Genomic DNA, 22,388 nt, shown 5'->3' on the forward strand with positions numbered 1-22,388 from the left:
TTCAAAAGGATATAATGAAGGCCATTGTTTAAAATACATTTTGATGCTGTGGTTCCTGTTTCTGCTTCTTCTACCACAGGCAACGTTGTCATGTCATGCTAACCATTTCATTACACATGTTCACTCTAATAGAAGCCCCAAAAATGGAACTGCATATTCCATACTCATATGGTCATACATTTGTCACTGTCTATACTAGTATATCGAGATGATCAGAGGAGACAATCTAATTCATTACAAACAGGTGCTTCGTTAGCTCAGTGTTCTATAAAGTGCAGTCCTTAAATGTATTAGCATAAAGACAGTAGATAGTAAGAAACATGCACAGATACTCAGTGTACATGTCCCATTGTAACCCCAGGGTGAAATGTACCTAACAGGTGATTGTGTTGTGATGTCAAGCATGATCCGCACACATCCGCACAGCCCTGAGAAGAGGTCAAATCTGATGAAATGGGTGCTCTGTGGGGACTTAAATGTAAATCTAACTAATGTGTCTGTTGTGACGTAATGCAATAGTTAACAGACGGTTTGTTATTGACGCAAAGTTTAATAGTAAAGTCCGACAGTCTCTGGGCAGGGTAATATAAAGCCAGTGACATAAATGTTCTACATGTTGACAACACTCTCTCTGTGGACACACACACACACACACACACACACACACACACACACACACACACACACACACACACACACACACACACACACACACACACACACACACACACACACACACACACACAGACAGTAATAGCCATGATAGCAAGAAATAACCCTCCTGTTTCATCTGCAGATGTGTCCCCACCAAAAAAAAACGCAGCCCACTTTGGCCCTATCTCCTTCTGATAATGCTCTGTAATGGTGGCAGACGCTGGTATCATGGCAGCTCTCACAGGAGCAGAGATTGAGTTTTACAGTGGTGACAGGGTTTAGTTGGTCGTCATCTGTGGTTCGTGAGGAGATGAATGGATCGCAGAGATGTTTGGTAATAGATTATGCTGCTGGGAGAGAGGCAGGTCGTGTTTGGTTCTCTGCGGTGGAAGACAAACAAAAATTATTGTTTGTTATTGTCCATTGTTTTCTCTCTGACATACTCCTCTGTCCTCTCCCTTGTCTGTATACACATTTTTGTTCAGCCTGTGGACAGCTGAATTGAACCTGAACTTAAACATTCACACTGAGAGACATTTTACGGTTTACTTCAGGGTGCTGTTAATCAGAGAATTTTGTCTTCAGTGTCTCTGTTTGAGTCAAGTGCCAAACTTGTTAGGGCGCACTCACACTGTCCGTCCTACCCCGTGCTTTAGGGTACTGGTCCCCCCCTCCCGGCCAGGCCCGTTTGTACTCACACTACCTCGGCCTCGCGCGAATGCTTCTTGCTGCCTATACGTCATCACGCGTAACACTTAACACGTCACACGCATTGATTGACGTCATCGCGATGCGTCCCTTTGTTTACAAATCTTTCCGTAGACCTCAGAGTTTTTGTGCGTCTTGTCGACTGTTTTTGAATATTTTCATCGACTAAATCTGCAGTAAACACTCCACCTCCGCATCACACCAACGTGAACCTTTCGCCGCCATTGTTTTAAATGTCCGCGCATGGTCCCTCCTTCTATTTTCTATGTCTGAACAGGCGCACATAAAATGACATCAGAACCGCCGTAGGCCTCGTGCTTGTGCTCATACACGTGCGCACGCTCGTGCTTGTACATGTGCAAATGCGCTTACAAAAGCCCACCTCTCCCAAACGCTCCGTGGCCGTCAAGCTGGCTGCAGTTAGGCGCAGTGAGGTTGCACTCACACTGGTCAAACGAACTAGACTTTACCCGTAAAACCTGTTTGGGCACGGTACGGATGGACAGTGTGAGTGCGCCCTTAGTGCCTTGAGTGACCACTTGAGGCTGGCTTCAAAAGAGAGTCTATCCCTCTTGACCTCCATGTTAGAATGCCTAACTCTGCATGATGCACAGGACTTTTTCACCATCATGGCACTGAACTGAAACTCTGAAGACTAAATCAACTTTAGCTGGTGTTAAGAAATGGAGAGGCAGATATCATAGACTGTGAAGCTGCTGAGTAAAAACACATCCTCCCTCCTTCATATCTTTCTTGGGAAATATTTACCAGCTGGTGTTTGATTCGACTTGTTGGTTCAACATCGCCATCATGCATCAACAAATTAAGAGGCAGTCAACAGTAGGAGGTCCAAAGGCTAAAACCTTACTGACAATGCAAACACATACACAAACCCACACTGCCTCCCACAAATCTGTCCACAACTGGATTCAATATTTGAGGTGGTGCATATCTGCGCACAAAAGCTGCAGATTGAACCCAAAAAAATCCTGAAAAAAAAATCTGTGAGACACATGTAGTCAAGATGCCAAAAGAGAAAGTGTGCACATACCAAACAATCAGAAAGTGAAGCAAAACCAGGGGAGAGTTTGCTTCCACGTTGACAGGGAGCACAAACCTGCCAGCTGACCTAAACTGGACTCACTGCACTGTTGAACCATTGACTACACAGCCTCCACCACTACCTGGTGTGTCAAACCAGCTACTGCCGGTTTATTTAGCTTTAATTAACGCGTCATATTCCACTTTTCTCATTTTTTATTAACTTAGGACCAAAAAAAACACCTAATCCAAAACGCATTGTGTGTTTTGCAACCTTCATGGCTATCAATCTTTCAATAAACTATCGATTCTGTCTTCCAGAAAAGTCACTTTTTGGAGACAAACAAGACAAAACTCTTCCCACACTGCAGTGATTTACGTCTTTGTTGTGAAAGCGTCAGCTGCTGATGCTCCTTTTTTTAAATGGGGAAAGCCTCTCCGTCAGCTGCTGTGGTTTGAGAATATCTCAGTCATCGATAACACATTTGAATAGATATCTTCTGACAGTTTTGCGTTGACAAATGCGCACACAGCGTCGCAGAAGACACACAATGAATGCCCTTGGATATCAAATCAGTACAGCTGTCACGCCATACAAAGGCAACCAGACACACATAAACAAACAGATCATCTCTGACTCGCTTTCTTTGTCAGTCCCCCATACACACACACTCAAACATGAATCCTTTTTGTGCAGCGCATGGCTCAGTAAATCAACTGATGAGAGGAGCCAAATGACTGAATTGTATTAAAATAAATTGCAAACACAGATGTAGCTCACACTCAGTTGACAAACATCCCCACAACAGAACCGGCGCTTTGCCAGGATCAGCTTGTCTGGACAATGTCGGCCTCAGGTTACACTCTGACAGAGGACCTGCCATTGCGCTGCAGGGCAGGTTTACCAAGTTTCTGTGCACTCGTTCGTCTGCGCATTTGTCTTTTTTAAGTTGCGGATTTGTGTTTACAGCTCATGCAGGAATGTTGGAAGTTGCACAAGTGTTGGGTTTGCTGATGAGAGGGAAAGAGTTTGAGAGAGAAAATGGAACAAACTAAAGTGAAACATGAGTCAGCTGGAGATGGTTTGAGGCACAGAAAAAGAGAATAATCCACAGTATAATGTCTTGCACATATGCCTGGGGTAGGTGTACTTTCATGCATGTAACCAGGCATGTGTGAGTGTGAGTCAGAGAGAAGTTTTAGGTGCGTTTGGTCTTGGCTGCACATTAGAGGCCCTCTGAAACATCTGGGAGTCAGATGTCTGCCCCCGTTGCCGGGATTCAACTGTACCAGTCGGAGGCCGCGGTATCCTCTTACCACGCGCTACTTCAGGAGGAGCACAGACCCGACCTTTGCCCGGAAAATAAAGGCGTGACCTGCACATTTAAAAGTACCATTAGCCATATGCTTTTACCATTTTCTTAGCTCATCCGTCAGTTCTTTACACAGTGAGGCAGCATTTTGTAAAACTCCCCAAAGTTTCCCGTGGAGCTGTAACTGTTTAAAACGGTTTGTTCTGTTGAGCAAAATTCTGGTTTTTAGGCAGAAGAGGAATGCATTAACATCCTTTTTTGGTCTCTTTGTATGTGGGCCTCCATATTTAATTCTCCCCGGGACAAGAGTGCCCTTGTTTTCTCCCTCAGTTGAAGCAAAAGCCACAATGGTTTGGTCCTCAAAATCTCGCAGCTCATCCTGCCCACATTTCCATTCATTCTGCCCCTGCTCGACTGCAGTCCTGTTGTGGTATTTGAGAAAGATTTCCATTTGTTCATAACTGACATCAGGCGTCAGACTGTGATAGCTAACCAAAATGGAAGGAGTCTCTGTCTGTATGTCTGCATTTTGAGCTCCTTGACAACCCGTCATCCGATCCACCTCACACTTGGCAGGTGTATTGCTGAGGACCCGAGGAAGTGTAGAGTCGACTGTGAGCTCTTTAGACCTATACGACATATTTTTAGCAGTGCATTATGTATAAACTATGTCATGTATTGAGAGGGGGCCCTGTTAACTGTTTAACTGCTGACAAGCTTGCAGGAAGCGCACCGGGCTTTGAATTCGACATAGTGGAATTGAACGGTGGAATTGTAACTACCGGGTCTGTCACGTGATACCCTCTGGCCCAAAAAGACATTTTCCCATTGACTTAAATCCAAGCCCCCACGACAGCAACTTCCTGGTTGAGCCAATACGGAAGTGCCAAAAACTGCAGTTCTCTGAGCTTCCACTAGGAGTAGTTTGCATGATAGAGCAGTTTCTCATTGACCCCCATGTTAAACAGGCCGTTTACACAGCATCATTAAAACTATTTAAGGCCTGGTACAAAAAAAACTAAAACTATGTAATGGCAGTTGTATTGCTTACGACTGCGCAAGTTCATGAACAGAAAGACAGTGAAGGCTCCTTCCTGCTTATAGTATACTGAATGACTTTGATATGAGAAAACAGTGGGAAGAAAACAGTGACTGGATGCAGCTGGATCCAAAACAGAAATAATAACATGACCCAACACATGTTGCAGTGTCTCTTTTCCAAACAAGCGCATCAGTCTGCAAGTGAAGCTGCATGCAGACAGTTGTCATGATGAAACATTTTGCTTTCATCCCAAACCCCTCACTGTGTTGTACTGGGCCACATACATTTTTAAAATCATTGCATTGAGGATCAAACCCCAGAGTCTGCAAGTCTAAAAAATCTTTTGTTTTTAGCTATCAGAGTAAAACAAGTTTGTTCAACACACAAGTCAACAATTTGAACTATATCGATTCATGGATTTAACTGGACTGCAGCCTGTTTATTATACCTTACTCTGGTGATGGTAACTGAAGAGAAGTGGAGTATTTGACGTATATTAACATGTACAGTATAGAACGGATGTTTTCATGAGCAGGGTCATCATAGTTAAAGGAGTTAGTCACACTTTAATCACTTAAATGATTGAATTATTGCTGCAACAGATGATTATTTTAATTACATAATACTCAGACAATTATTTTTTATCAATCTATCAATGAAGTGATAATAGTTTTCATGATAAGATGTCAGAAAATAGTGAAAAATCATGATCCCGAGGGGATGCCACCTTGTTGCTTGTTTGGTCCGATCAACAGTCCGACACTTTCAGTTTGGACATGGAAAAGCAGAACATTCTCACAATTAGTAAAGATTAATGGAGAGTGAAAATAGTCAAACTGTTTCAGCGTAATCACATTTGAATCTATCACCCCACCCTGCTCAGTGTAAAACTCCATGTAAAACCTTCACCTTTCTTGTGTTCCCCTCCACAGAGTCCTTCATGGAGCACATTATCTTTATTTTACGACATGTTAATTTCACACACTTTCATTAAACGGCACCGACTGAGCCACACAGGGCGTCTTCGCTTTAATTCAAAACACCAGTGGCTGACTGAAGAAAAGCAGGCATAGCTCAACCTGTGCTCATAATCTATGAAGTGTTGTACATAGTTTCTGAATCACTTGTAGCCTCTAGTGATATGTAGAACAAGCCCGGTAATGGGCAACCACCCCTGAAGAACAAACTAGTTCCCGCTGTGCAATAACTGCCATGCTTGAGTGACAACAGGTGCTCCACTGCGCTGCTTCGAACCTGCCCGTCTGCTGCTCGCTGCCACACTGTGAACAGGGTGTGTTGTGCAAAGATGCGAGTATCACTGTGGGTTAAAGCACATTTATGGTGACATTTATTTTCATTATCTTCATAATGCGATTAGGGAATGACCCACAGACAGCTCACGCAAAGAGATGAATGCTTACAGCGTGTTTTCATCCGGACGTGGTTGCTGTTTTTAGCCTCGAACAAAGTGACTCACATCCTGTGAGGAGGGATTCTGTAAGAAGTCCACGGTCGTGCTGCACAAAGCGTTGCTTTTGTGTTTTCTCGCTCCGGGCTCGGCGAGGGTTTCCCCCTCGCTGTCAGCACATGATTCAATCTTTAAAGCAGTGTCACAGAGAGAAGGTTTTTGAAGATGTGCTGGTGATGGTTCATGTGATTGACATGTTACACTTGAATATGGAACAGGAAATCTCTCACTTTATGATCTGGAGAATTTCTGAATATCACAGCTGGGATGAGAAATATCCTTCTCCTCTTCTTCTCCTATTTTTGTTAAAATTTCCACAGTGATTATTATAGTGTGTGTGTGTGTGTGTGTGTGTGTGTGTGTGTGTGTGTGTGTGTGTGTGTGTGTGTGTGTGTGTAAGCTGCATGTTATGTGTAAAAAACTAACCAAATACTGCTGAACAAACTGTCATTTAAACAACTGTTTCATTTTTGTATTCTCTAACCCTTAACCTTGGGACTTCATGCAGCATTAACAACAAACTGTCATTATCGCAATTACAAGTTAGCCGAACTGTAAAAAGGGAGATTTCCATGTCTTTTTAAAACTATAAATCAAAGTCCATATTCAGAATCTCTGCAGATGAGGAAGGTCACAGAAACACTGACCCGTCAGAGCAGACTGGACTTTTTTTGGGAGCGGGGCTCAAAGAGAAAGGAGCCGAAATGGAGCGTTTCAGACAGAGGGTGAATACGGGTATATTCAAACAGACAGTTGGAGAAAAAATGTCATTTTTTGAACATTAAAGCATATAAACAAAATACGTATGAACCTGAAAATGAGCGTAATGTGGGATCTTCAAATCGAGAGAGACTCTGATCTATCCGAATGGTCATTGTGAATTTTTCATTAGTGTTTTAACCCTGACATAATAAAACTGCACGCCTAACAAACAGCAACTGTGACCTCAAAACTAAATCCAGCTCAGGCAGACGTCTGATGTCACAAACCTCTCTCTCTCAAAAGTTCAGGGACAGTCGATTATGGAGCTGAACGGTCAGAGCGGCAGCCTCTCGGTGACTCATCCAGCAGAACAACTCTCTCCATGTCTCTCAAGTACACAAAAAGTTGAAAAAGTGAATCATCTAAAAGCTCAAGTTATCATTTTCACCTGATGTGTTACAGGAAGAGGGAGCTCACTATGACAGTAACTCAACAGCCTGATGTGAATCTGTATTCAACCTTTGTTTGTCAGACGTCATGCATGTTCCCCATGACTCTACGAAAGTTATGCTATTACGCCTTTTGATCTTTCTTCCAAATGTTTCTTCTTCTTGGTTTATGTTTGTTTTATGCCATGGTCACACACAACAGTTCCAATTTCACATTTAATTCTCATTTATCTCGTTTTTAACGCACATTTCGACATTGCAATCCCTTCTTTTATGGATAAAGCTTTGGAAATTCTATATTTTTCTTATTGTGTCAACACACCCCCGTGCCAACGATGTGTTTGTACATTTCTCTCTCAGTACTTTCCGCCTTCCCTCTCATGTCTGAGGCGCTCAAAGTTCTCGCACGCCGTAAAGTTTTATTGTCAGCTGTGTGGGGTCAAAAACTTCACCGTGAAAGAAACACAGGTTCCTTCACATATTCCCGGTTTAATTCAGTGCATCTCAGGTGAGCATTAGAGGTCATTTCAATCCACCTTTGTTTAATCAAACAAATATACATTTGGCTTGATTGAATTTGGATTTCCCCAAGAAAAAAGCCACTACGACAAAAGTATCTCCCTCATCATAACACAGAGAGAACGCTGATATCAAACACACAAGCAGAGGATTTAAATCTCGCTGCGCCATGTTTAGAAAACAAAAACAGGAGCATGTCTTATGATCCAACTCCTGTCTCCTCATGCTGTTTGCTGAGTTTACTGACAACCAGCAGCAGGTTAGAAAGAGCGATGCTTCATCTCCACACCAGGGTCCCCGTCTGGGATAATAGAGCTGCAGTCGCCTGACCCTCTCTTGGCCCCGCATGTAAATATTTGTCATTCCCTGCGAGCTGAAGTGCACCGCTTCCCCTCCTTTGGAAAACAAGCCTATTATTATCATCTTTCCCTCATGGTGAGGGGAACGTTTTGCGGCTTGATGGGCGTGTAAATCAGGACGGGTTCATCCGTATGTGATGCTGTTATATAACTGTGGAAAATGGTTTGAAATGGCCATGTCTGGTCTGATATGAAGAGAATGCTGCATATAGGGTTGGTTTTTTTAGATTGATTTGATTGTTTGTTTTTACATTTTCAGGCACCATTAGGAAACACATGATACCTAATAAACATAGAAATGTATGAAAACCATTTTTTATACATTTCTTCATTTTCTTTGTTCCCGCGTCATCAGGTTTCAACTAAATAAAGTAGGTTAATATGGTGAAATGTATCCAAAAATGATACCAATTAAGCAGTGAGAGCTCTTTTCCGTCTCCACTTCAGTGACTGGTGATCCAGCTCTTTGTGGCTAATTTAACTCTCATAGTTTGAGTCACTATTATTCACCACTGTGTGATTAATCTCCAACAAGAGACATTCTGAGAAGCAGAGAGGTTTTTTGAATGTTAGACAAAAAATGGAAGAAGGGTTCAGTCATATTTTATTTGCAAAGAACATTTAAGAGAAATGAATTTCCTTAATCACCTAGATTTAAACTAAAGCTTATATCTCATCCATTTTCAGAAGTCACGATCATCACTATGAAGCCATTTACCCCACGAGAACAAGCTCCATATGAATGATCACTGCACTGTGTAACACTATGCAGCTAAATACATCTTCATGCTTTTCCACATTGAGGGAAATTTACTTTCCGGAGAGAGTTTTGAACCAGTGCGCTTCCTCACTCTGCAGCTTGGAGATTTGACTGCTTTTGCATTGTTATTCCACCTCCTCACAGACGAGTGACTGAATGGAAAATGTAAATACATAATACAGTACGGGCGGATGTATGTGTCTGTGTGAGTCTGTGCATTTGGACTTTCTGAAACATAATAAGTCAGTGCTCTGAGTTGCAGGGAAGAATGTGTGTTTTAATTTAGCTCTTTAATTTAAAGTGAACATAAAACTACGGACAGTTAAAGGTAAAAGTTTCACCTGAAAATAGACACAGAAAAAAGTTTTCTGATAGTAAAACCAGAAGTTTCATGTCTTCTCATGTCAGCTACGGTCATCTTCTCCACCATTTAACGAGACCTTTTTCTGACCTTAACAAAACTCTGTATGGGGTTTCTTCAGTAAACAGCTGACCTCTGATTTCATAGTGGATTTGATATAATTGGAGCTGTGGCTTCTTAATGATTCGGCTCTGTCTAAATGCTGAAACGCAATACCTGCCTTGGAGATGTTACGTAATGACGTTGGCTTTTGCTGGTCAATGACACACACACACAAACATGCACACACACACACACACACACACAAACACACACACACTCAATACCAATGCAATATTCCAATGTCTCCAGCGAGCCGCCATTTCCCACACACACGCACACGCACACACACACAGGCACACACACACACACACACACACACACACACACACACACACACACACACACACACACACACACACACACACACACACACACACACACACACACACACACACACACACACACACACACACACACACACACACACACACACACACACACACACTCAATACCAATGCAATATTCCAATGTCTCTAGCGAGCCGCCATTTCCCACAAACTGCAGACAATACCCAGAGAGCCGAGAGGAAAATATCAAGCTTCATTAGAGACCCTCTCCCATGTGTTGACTCAAAGCAGAGGTGCCTGTTGTAGCCATCGACCATCCACTCCGAGGGAGCTTTGACTCACTGTGCAAAAGGACTCTGGATTGGCCCCTTAAGCCTGCATTCATTAGGGTCAGTGCTGGGAGAGATTGAAGTGTTTGTTCGACGCAGCCCATTGTTAAAGCTGCTCCATGCTTTGGGGAAATGCTTAAACTAACAAGTGTGGAAAATGGCTGTTATGGATAATGAACTGGAGTACACATCATTGATTTTAGGAATCCAGCGGTGGTTTTCGCTCTGCAGTGATATTGCGTTTGGCATAAATGGAATTTTATTGTAAAGAGGAAGAGTGGGAGTATGAGGGCTCAATGATCATTTTAGCAGGACTGTAGACTCATATAGACCATGCATAACATTACATTAACAACCAATGTCGGTCTTTAATATTTCCAAATTGAACCCTGTCTAAGCCCAACACCTTCAATTACAGTACTGTTGTTACACCGGCCCAGCTTTCCAATTTAGCCCAAGCTTGAAATTTGTAGTTATTTTCAAAACATTGAGTCCATGGCTTCACAGTTTTAGTTGATGAAGGTGATGTGATAATAACGTTAAGTACAGTATTAAAGCAAACAGTAGTAGTCTTAAGTGACCTGGAACCTGTTGTGGAAATGGATTCCTTCAATAAAGATCAACAAACAGGATCAGCTTTTGTTTTATCACACCAAACTTACACTTTAATCGATATTTTGTAATACACAAGAAAGATGAATGAAGAGAGTACAAGGGTGGCACCGCCATTTAAAATGATCTGTCATTGTCCTGACAACCAGTCTGGATTTATGAGTAACCACTTCCTTTATTTTCTACGGATTAATCATGTTATTCCTTGTGGAGGAGGCAAATATGATTCATATTTTCTCATATAAATCACTTCGAGATTCAGTCAGCAAATGACTTCCCAGATCTCAGACATCACTGTGCTCATCATGGTATCTGTGTGAGAACATTGGCTCTGTTTGTGCATTGATTTGTACTTTTATATCAATACAACTGCAACTGCTATGAAACCATCCGGTCAATTTAAGTCGATTTCTTGATCTGCAAATCAATTCAGGAGCAGGGAATGGATTTCCTCTGCATACACCGGTCACTAAAGGCAAATGAACTCTGTCTGTATCACCTTATCTCATTTTGATAGATCCACATAAACAGCATGAATTTATAGTAATATTATACTGTATTATACTCCATCATGGACAATCTATGTCTAAGTCAATCTCAGTCTTTGGTACTCATTCCTAAACGTATCTAAAAATTAAAAAAAAGAAAAGATGCAAGGATGAAATATAAACAGGCCCTGTTGCCCAGTCTTTGTTGCCAAGTGAAATATTTCATTTTGTGGTCTGTTTTTACCAAACAGTTAAGAATTGGGACATTTCCTGGATCAGCTCAAGCTGCGGACAGTCTACCAAAAACGGGAACTGTCCCAGGAAAACACGGGAGACTGGTCAACCTCGTAAAATAGCCTATCTTAAGTTTAATTCTGCATCTCAATACTCAGTCAGCTCCAGCTTACTATTGAGCCACTGTGAAACACCTCCAAAGTGAATAAACTAGTACTGACTTGCTTTATTTTTCTTGTTCATTTCTCCCACAGTACACGCATGCAGTCTCTCCAGGTTGACTCGGTCCAACGCTGGATGGAGGACCTCCGCCACATGACGGAGGTAGAGTGTATGTGCGTCCTCCAGGCCAAACCCATCGGGGTGGAGGAGGACGCCCAGCAGGGAGAGCTGATTGTGGCCACCGGGGTCGGAGGGGACCACGTGGCCAGGAACAACCTGCAGACGTTGCTCCGCCGAGCGCTGGTGGTCAGCACGGAGCTGGGAAAGATGTTCCAGCGACTGGAGAAAGGACGCTGGCAGAGGGTCCACAGCACCGCCGTGAGGGCCAACTGCCACGTGCGCTCACTGGTGCACGAGTACAGTGCTGCCAGAAGCACACCACCTGAGATGCAGAAGGTGTGAATGTGAAGCAAGTTTGGGGTCCTTACAAGCCTTAAAGCATCAGCGTAACGAAAGTTAGATTATGCACTGAAGTGTTCAGATCAGGCACTGAGGCTTCTTCATGCTGTTAGATAAAAAAGTCTAACTTTAGAACCGATCCTTGAATATTTTTGCTTGGGCTCATCAGTACAACAATATGAATAGAAAAGCTAACTGTGACTGTGACTGTCACTGCTTAATTAAATATGAAGTGTATGCCCACTTTCAATAAAAACCTTAGAGTTGCAGTCGGCAACATTTGTTTGATTGAAGGTTCCAGGTTCGCATCCCGGCCTGGGCCTTTCTGTGTGGAGTTTGCATGTTCTCCCCGTGTCTGCGTGGGTTTTCTCCGGGTTCTCCGGTTTCCTCCCACAGTCCAAAGAGTCCAATGCACGTGTTAGGTTCATTGATGACTCTAAAATTACCCGTAGGTGTGAATGGTTGTCTGTCTCTGTTCGTCTCTATGTGTCCTGTGATAGACTGGCGTCCTGTCCAGGGTGTACCCCGCCTCACGCCCGATGTCAGCTGGGATCGGCTCCAGCACCCCACCCCCCACCCCTCACCCCCTATAACCCGACAGGGACAAGCGGTTGAAGATGAAGATGCACCTCTACGTGCACCTAGAGCTTGTTGTTTGTTTTGCAAAAATCCACCACGCCTGTGTCATCGTGTTCACTCAGCGCAGTTCACAGTTCGTGCACACGCCACAGATCCTCTGAAGTTACAATATCACAGACACACACCTCAAGCTAGGCATATGCTAAGTGACGTTAGCAGTTGCTATCCATGAGTAGGTTAGCCAGCCTGCCTCCATGTAACGCGTTCTCCATGACATTTATCGATGAGAGAAGAGACGAGCGTGCACACTCGATGGGAGGGAGAGGAGGAGCTTTGTGGTCGTGGGGGAGGGGCGTGAGAGTTGTAAACATTCAAATTTGACTGAGTCAACTCGATCTGCCAGACTTGCCGACTGCAGCTTTAAGTCCTTCAAATTCATGTTGTGAAGAAGTTGTAATTATCTTCCCCTATGAATAAATGTGTGTTATCCTTATTGTAGACTTCTACATTCAAAGGGACATCTAGCATCGGCCATCTGTTCTTTTTTTTTTTTTTAATTAAACAACAAATGCAGAAAAAAATTTGATCATCTGAACAAAACGTCATACGTCTTAGAAACTGTGCTACCACACAGAATGCAGTATTGTTGTTCTGCTTAAGAGACTTAGAATTTAAAATGTTATGAATTAAAACTGAACTCAGATTTCATAGAATACATTTTAGTACGAACTCATTTAATTCCCATTATGTGTTTCTCATTTTCCTTTTGTTGCAGTATGAGAAATCTCTGCTGGAAAAGTGCATGGAGCTGACCAACATTACAGAGAGGTACAACTCTAAAACGCCAATAGAGAAGAAAAACTATCAGCGAACAGCAGCTTTATGTAGAACATAATCTGAAATATCACTTCACCCGCAGGTGTCTTCACACCGACGATGAGTTCTTCCTGAAGTCCATGAGAGAGGCCATCCACGAGATCCTCACTGATGTCAGCGACTCCTTCAGCAACATGATTGACATGGCTTTAGCCAATGAGATCCGGGTATGTGACTGGATCATAACCCCACCTCTGAGTGTCTACACAATATAATCCTTCTGTACTTCTGCTGTATGTGGGCAACACGCACTCTATTTGTGTCTGTCTCTGTCTCTCTCTGTCCATCTGTCCGTCTTTTCTCTCTTTCTCTCTCCTTCTCTTCCTCCCCAACCGGTGCAGACAGATGTCCGTCCTCCACAGAGCTGGGTCTGTCTGACGTTCCTGTCTGTTATAGGGAAGGTTTTCAACGCCACCGTACTCTACGGGGGAATTGTTGGGTCTCTGTAAATCATAAATAAGTCATAGAGTGTGTTCTTTATCTACTCTGTAAAGTGTCCTGAGATAACTTTTTTTATGATTTGGCACTGTAAATAAAACTGAATTGAATTGAATTGAATTATCAAGTGTTGAAGTTCAGTCCATGAGTACAGGGTTTGAACGAATCTTTGCTGCATGTGAACCCCATTTTTTTTGTGGATGTTAAAAAATAATAGGATTTCATCTGTACAGCACCTCATTGGATTTGACTTTCACTTTTCACTGGATTGTGATTGTGTCTGGAAGTGTTTTTCTAATAACAGAGCCTTTCATCCAGGCTTTCCACTGATTTCATTGGTATTCATTGGAAATAATTACCCTGCAGCTCCTTCACATTTCAAACATAAACTTTTGATGCATCATTTAGGGCTGCACAATAATACAATTTGATAATTTATCGTCTTTCAGAGGAATCGTATTGTGATGCAATTATATCACATCGAGATACAGTGACTGTGAATTTCTCAGAAAATCTGAGTCAGTAGTATTTGAGTATCATTTGAAGTTTGCAGTTTTGCTTTTTTTGCATCACACTATTTGTGTACGTGCATCTGAAAAATGGTATAGCTGGGGGGAAAAATACCTCTAGTTCTACTTCTTATGTTCATTTTGCATTGAAGTCCTTAATAAAAGGAGACTATACTCAGTACAAATATCTAATAAAATATGCATTACCATGGGGTTATTTCATGCTATATCGTAACTTATGACTATATATGATATATGAAATGCCATATATTCAGCCATATCGCCTATCCCTACCATTATTACAGGAAAATCCTTCAATCAGTGTCTTAGAGCAACATAAAACTAATCAAAGTCAAATACACTTAAAGAGCATTCAAAAGCAACAGCTGCTGACAATGTGAACTGCATTTCTGGGTCTGAATAATAACAAAATTACACGCTTGATATTCCCTGCAGCTCCTGATCAAACAGATCGAGTCATCAGACAGCGTTCACACCATCGGTAGTGCCATCAGCAACCTGCTGTCCCTCACCCAGGACGGACCTCAGCTCTGCAGCATCATTGCCAAGGTACTGTGGACATAATTGTGGAGATGCCTTGATCCTTGTAGGAAGTTACGCCCCCTGAAATCTATCTGTCTCTGAGATGATCCCGTCTCCCCTGACGCATTTTATTGTGCAAAAACCTGTCATGCTGGAGATTCTGACGTCAGTAACAAGTCAGCGGCATGATGTATTGTATCCCCAGGTTTGCGGTTTTCACACGGGCCTCCCACCCAGGCTTTGGCAGAGGCAGCTTCATTTGATATTACATCTCCACCCCTGGCTTCATTCTAGACACACCCGTTATGATCCGCTCCACATTTTTGCCAATGTTCATCATCCAGGCCAGCAGACCTGCAGCTATCTCTTTTTACAAGCCTCTAAAAAGCTATTTAACTGTGAGATAAGACAAGACAGACCAGACAGCAAGCCTCAATTGGCCATTAGTTAACCGACTGCTTCCAGGACACTCTTGATAAGACTCTTCCTGATGGCCCACACACACAGAGAAACACACACACACACCTGCTTTGCTGCCAGATTGTCAGATCAATACTGTCAGCTCCCATTAGGAGGGAGCACTGGTCACAAATGCAGGTTGCTCAGGCATCTTTTACCTTTCAATCCACTCCACCTTTCTTAACTTCCTCCGTAGCGCCGCTGGCCAAGCCCTCAGAGAGGCTGAAAAACCTGCCTGCCAACGACTGCTAATGAATACCCAATACAAAACATCCTCCACCTGCCATCTGAATTAATGAACTAGCACCAGTCAGTCTGTCACACACCCTTTACAGTAGTGCGTATCATATCCAGGCTCTTCACTCATTATAATTTTTCCGCAGACTGCTGACTTTACTCACGCTCTTGTTTTGAAAAACTGCATTGAGCCGTTTAAATATCTGGGTGGGGGCCGGATACTTTTACCTTTCCCAACTCTTCACCAGTATTGCTCATAGACAGCGTTTATAAAGTGATGTGCTGTGTGTAGAGAGAAGGGAGGTACGTTAAATGTGTGGCGGTGAAGCCGGCAGCATGATAAATAGAGATGAATCATTGTTACTGGAAGTACCAGATGTGTTTAACAATGTTGAACAGCATAATGGATACAAGACAGTTTAAGACATTGGCAGCTCCACTGTCTCTAATTACCTATTAACTTGTCATTTACACAGATCACTTTGCGTGTTATGTGCTGCTAACACATCAACATTATATCAGTTTTGTTGTCAGGTCATGAGGTCATCCCCTGGGCTTCGTAGAAGGATTCAAATGTAATCAACAAATGCAGTCTTTGAGGATTGTCAAACAAATAAAATAAGTGTTTAGGGAGTGAATAGCTTGGGTACTTGCATGTAAAGCTGCATTAATTGATGTTTTGGTTGTAGATGATGTGGAATTACGACAGATCTGAAACAGTTGCCTGTTTTACACATCCAACATTAGCATTAATTTAGAGCCCTGATGACCATAAATCCAAAATTTACTCTCTTTTTACCTCTGTCTCCACCAACTCCTGAGGGAAATATCTGGCCCTTTAGCTGTTAAATGCTCCACTATGTTCACCAGCTAATCGCTAACTTCATCCCTCTGCAGTTTGGTGCTGGACATGTAGGCCACAGTGGGATTATCATAGATTTTCTACTGGAAACGACACTAATGAGAAGCAAAGACTGAACCTAAACTGTACAGTTGTCCGTGTTCTTCTCCGGGGGTTTGTAACTAAGCGACTCCTTTCACATAGTACATTGATCAATAGTTCATATAAAATATTGATATAGCATTTGAAGCTTTCAGTGTATGTTTCATTCATGCAAATTGAATAAATGCATATATTTGCATAAAGTTGTGGGTCCCTTCCCAACTTTCTACACCCTTACTTCAAGCCCCCTTGCTCCGATAACCCCCATTTTTTAACTCAGTCTTCATTTTGATCTCGACTACACGACTCTTGTGTTTAATGACTGCATCTTGCACGGTTGCGATGCTATCATGGGGACCAAATCTGGCAGCAGACTAACATAAAAATACGTGCACACACACATTGGCTGCTGGTGAGCAAATGTTTGCATGCCAATAATGAAAAGAGCAGCACCATAAGAGAACTGAGATATATGCATGTTGTGCCCTAAGAGTAAACAAAATAGGGGCAAGAGATCTGTCGTCTCTCATTTTGTTCTCTAAATATATGAACACATTCGTTGTTTTAATCTCATGTGCCTCATAATGTATGTGTGGTTTATTTTACTGCTGGATCCTTAAAGCACTTTTCTGTAATTTACAGCTAAACAGACTCTGACTAATCACATAACAGTGACTGATTTGTCACGATTGAATGAACTGCGCCCAGCTGGTGTACCAAGCAGGTCAGAACAATCCATACAAATGATTGTCAAACAGCATCCGCGTCCGCCTTTATGTAATGACCCACTCATAATGACAAAACAAACAAAATACATGTTTCACATATTAAACTAAAAAAGCCATTTGTTATTTGTTGCACCAAAACAAGTGTCATTTCTTTCCTCTAGTACAGGGATAAATCAAAGTCATTTTCACCTGATCTGCATGTCTTTGGACTCTGGAGGAAATAAACCCACCGAAAAAACACAGAACTAGAGGAACTGAGGAATTCCACACAGAAAATACTAAAAAGAAAAATGTTACATGAGCTGACAGTGTTTAATACTGAGCCGTGTATTAAACCAAACTGCAGCTGGCATATTAGAGAGCGACTGTGTCGTGATGAACAGGAGAGTTTGCCGTCTCAGTGTTTACCTATTTTCATGATGGATACTGATCTAAATGTGTCCATGTTGGCAGCCTCCTCTCTTTGTGTGTCCTTGCTCATCTAACACTGAATGCCTAAGACTGTAGGGTGTAAGAGCATGACGTGGCAATAACTCAGGCCTGGTGAGAGGCAGCGTGTCGTCAAAACTATATGGGTAGAGAGGGCAGAAACACGTAGAGATACAGTGCAACAGACAAAGATGCTCAAGTGATTTCTCAATTTTGCAGTTAGATCACAGTGCTTGTCTTAGGATTTATCTTCCTCCTCCAACCTCGAATACAATAAGGGTCCTTGAGAGATGAAAATTCTTGTTTGCAAATCAACAAGTTTAACTGCCTGCAACCTCAAGAAGCTAATGACATTGTGTGAGCAAGTACAACAAAGCAAAGCACGGAGTTCAGTAACTATGAGATGGAAAGAAATTACACGCCGAGTCGCCCTTCACATGCAAACAAACAGATTTAGAGGCGTTTATGGACGAATATTCAAGTTTCACATGATTATGTTAGTGCAACAAGGACCAAAATGCATTAGCGTGAGGATGAATGCGTTTTTTACGGGCTTCATTGAAGGGATGAGGATGAAGTCAGTGGAAACAACAGAACTGCAAGTTGTTTGATGGGGAAGAGGAAGAAATGACACACAAGCTCAACGATCTGTGAACGGGGGAAAGCAGGAGAGAGTCTGTAGAGATGAAACGAACAGAACGCTTCTCCTACGAACTGATGATTATTATTTTTTATCCACTGTAAATCAGAAACAGACAAAGATCGCTAAACGCTGTACATTTTCGGGCTGAGAACCAGATTAATCTGCAAGCTCAGGCTTTATTTGCTTTGGCAGATATATCTGGTCCACCTCCTGCTCAGAAAGATTTCTAGCCGACCACATCTTGGTCAGCCATAAGTGTTAATCAAGGTGGCTTTCAGATGATGACTGAGCGTTCGCGCTTTACGTAAAATACGTGATGACGTCATAGACCTAGCCTAGCTTAGACAAGAGGAGCACCGCTGAGGCATTTTCAAAGTACTATTTTCAGTTCTGATGGCAAAAATGGCAACACATTTACACTGACAGGCTGTCCTCATTCACTGTTTGTACGTTTAACTCTGGAAAGTAATGCACAGTAATAATCCACGTATTTATTACTACAGAAATTGTGTCCAGAGAAAAGAAGGAAATCAAATGACGTAGTATAAGACCGCGTAGGCTGGAAGGTCGGGTTGGTGGATTGGTCCCAAAACACAGGACTTTCACCTGGGGGGCGGTGTTCGTGTCCCATAAGTGCTAATCCTTTTTTCCAATCCTAAACTAGTTGTTTTTACGCCTAACCCTAACCGTCACCTTTTGTTGTCTATGATTGTGGTCCACGTCTGGTCGCCATTTAATTAATTCATTCATTCACCTTCAACCGCTTGTCCCTGTCGGGGTCGCGGGGGGCTGGAGCCGATCCCAGCTGACATAGGGCGTGAGGCGGGGTCCACCCTGGACAGGACGCCAGTATATCGCAGGGCATTGAATATTTGAAAAACGATCACAGCTCATCTCTACGCGCTGTAGTCTGTTTACATTTGTTCGTCGCTCAGAGCTATGTAACGTTTTGTTGCTCTCCAATTGCATCAAGAAGCAGTTTGGTCTGCACCCTTAGAAACTGAAAATCAATTGAGAGGCTCTATATGGTAGTTCCAGACTAACTGTAACCTATAGATTAGTAAAGTTGGTCTTAAAGTGGAAAACCTCCACAAACAAAGGATATTTTAACTACATGATCCAATCATACAACCAAAAAAAAGTCAATTGGTACCAGAGACATTAGGATGAAACAAAAAGTAGCCATCCAGATAAAAACCAAAAGGGCTTTTTTATCCTTAAAACAAGGCTGAGAGTCAGCATTTGAAGACATGGCAGAAGATCAATTAAGCATCACGCTGTAATTTGTATTTGTATTAATGTAATAGAGACAAAACTATGCAGGAGTTTTACACTTCTGTCGCCCTCTGATAAACCTCATTCTGGTGGGAAGGGTCAGTATTTTCACCATCAAAGCCGGTTTTAGTGAACGTGCATTGCTTGAACACTATAGGACTACAAATATATCATAGTTGTGACATGTTCCCTGGTGGTTTTATAGGCAGTTTTTTTAAAATTCCAATCAGACAATTTCATTTCTAAAGTCTTTGAAACCAAATAACTAAAGCTCAAAGGTGCGTTAGACCATTAGGACATTCTCCAGAGACTCACTTGAACATTATTTCTGAAAGCTAAAGCAACATTTGCGTCACAGCACAACAACAGGATCAAGAACTCCTCCATCACTACCAGGACACAGCTTAAAGGCTTTCTGAAAACTCTCTGTCGGTGTTCGCAGTTCTTCCAGGTATGGTGGAACAATATTGCGTAGGCGGCCAACAGGGACGAACGGTCAGGCTGGAGGGCAGGATGATTAGTCACTCCAAGCCCCCGGCAGCATGGCCTTAGCAGCATATGAGACATGCCGGCCCAGAACAGGTATAATGGCCTTATTAGGATAATGGTGGTAGTTACGGGCTTCGTCTTCCTCCAGGTAATTCTATCTATATTCACGCTGAACAGAATTCAATACCTGCAAGTGCTTTTTTTTTCAGAGGGGCGCTTTGGTGTAGACATGGAGCCAATACAGAGGCTATTTGTGTTTGTTTACACCAAGCGCCACCCAACAGAAAATGCTCAGCTATTATGGATAGAGAGTCATATTTTTTCAGCTCGGTGTTTTCCATTCATGAAATATGTATATGTTTGCCCTTTTGATGTGACATAATAAATTGTGAGCTATTTCCTAGGTTTTTGTTGTTGGCAGACTCGCTGAGTAAATCTGGCCAACTCCATCGGTCATTCGGGGTCTCCTGGACTCTTTAAAACCAGCATGCTGCGATTGGCTTGGCTCTGCAGGGTCTGTTGGCTCTCACAGCACAGTCTAGCAAGGAGCAATTTGATCCATCATTTTGCACAATCATGTATGCTTCATGACAAGAGCTGATCATGACGTATGGTGTATGATTTGGTGTACGAAGCCTGATATCAGGGCCTGTGAAAGTCTCAAAAGAGCTGGACTCTCGCTGAAGTTATTTTCCCAACCTAACCACCTTTATGTCCTGCATTAACTTGTGTAAACCTACTCATTGCAACAAACAGTGTCCACTCAACAAAAATCTGAACATGACAACATCTTAATTATGGGCTCTTATGCATTTTCTTAAATACACAACAGGAACAACTTTTCAAAGTTATATGTTTTTGTCCTATTTGATGTAACTGTAGTGGTTAGCACTAGCGCCTCACAGTGAGAAGGTTCCTGGTTCGAATCCCGGCTGGGGCCCTTCTGTGTGGAGTTTGCATGATCTCCCCGTGTCTGCGTGGGTTTTCTCCGGGTTCTCCGGTTTCCTCCCACAGTCCAAAGACGTGCAGGTGTTCGGTTAATTGATGACTCTAAATTGCCCGTAGGTGTGAATGGTTGTCTGTCTCTGTTTGTCTCTATGTGCCCTGTGATAGACTGGCGTCCAGTCCAGGGTGGACCCCGCCTCACGCCCGATGTCAGCTGGGATCGGCTCCAGCCCCCCGCGACCCCGACAGGGATAAGCGGTTGAGGATGAATGAATGGTGTAACTGTCACTATATTTTGAAAGTAGTGCACTAGACAGATAAGTCACATTCCTCTGCCTCCACCTGGTGCTCCTAATGGCCTCTGCTGGATTACACCACGCCCGAAGGGAAGCAACCAATCAGAGCAGAGGAGTCTCGTGATCAAACTATACTGAAACTGTGCAGCGCGGATCAAATCTGAATCAAGAATGTGTTACTGCTTATTTCTCACTTCAAATCTTTTCAGAAACACATTTTATGTATTGTTTTTGTTAAGTTTGCCACCATGTTGAAAACAGTCGAGCCAAAACCAAGAACCTACCATTTCCCGGAGCAAACACTCATTTTACATCTAAACAGTACATTCAAATATAGAGTATAAACACATTGGCAATGCAGTAACATGCAATAATAGTTTTGTGTCAACTTCACAATTACAGACTTTCAGAGAAAAAATAAATTTCTCCATTTCAAAGAATTACTTTAATAAGCAGCCTATAAAATGTGGGTTTAGCAGCTTTAGTTTATTCAAAGACGGATCGGATGGTGCTGGGAATGAAATTACTATTCTGGGGACTGAATTGAGCACAATTTAGCATCAGTGCAGATTTATGAAGCACCTTAGATCTTTTGTAATGCCCAAACATCTAATTAATTTGCTTTTCTCCGCAGGAAGGAGCTGTGGTTGCCCTGTTTAAGATCTGCAGGCAGGACCGCTTCAGAGACCTCTACGCTCACGCCCTGAGAACCGTGGCCTCCATCTGCTGTGTGGAGGAGGGCATCAACCAACTGGACAAGGTCAATCATCAATCAATCATCTCTCTCTCACACACACACACATTACAGATAGAGGCCGACATTAACTGACTTGATATTATACCCAAGAAAAAGAGAAACATGAAGTTCAAGATCATGGTAATATAAGCTCATGGATTAGCTTCAATTAACGTAATACAAGGGATTATTTATAAGGGGACAATGTCCACTA

At 42.6% G+C, this 22,388-nt stretch overlaps 1 protein-coding gene across 1 annotated transcript in view; it reads left to right on the forward strand.

Annotated features, from left to right (window-relative positions):
- The window catches only part of insc (INSC spindle orientation adaptor protein), a 53,308-nt gene that overhangs the window by 18,863 nt on the left and 12,057 nt on the right, over positions 1 to 22,388 (forward strand). The window contains exons 3-7 of the mRNA XM_083916849.1: positions 11,683 to 12,046; positions 13,404 to 13,456; positions 13,548 to 13,671; positions 14,908 to 15,021; positions 22,073 to 22,198. Of these exons, the coding sequence (XP_083772975.1) occupies positions 11,683 to 12,046; positions 13,404 to 13,456; positions 13,548 to 13,671; positions 14,908 to 15,021; positions 22,073 to 22,198 (781 nt within the window). The remainder of the gene's footprint in view (positions 1 to 11,682; positions 12,047 to 13,403; positions 13,457 to 13,547; positions 13,672 to 14,907; positions 15,022 to 22,072; positions 22,199 to 22,388) is intronic.

The sequence above is a fragment of the Echiichthys vipera genome, assembly GCF_963691815.1.
Source record: "Echiichthys vipera genome assembly, chromosome: 7".
NCBI lineage: Eukaryota > Metazoa > Chordata > Actinopteri > Perciformes > Trachinidae > Echiichthys > Echiichthys vipera.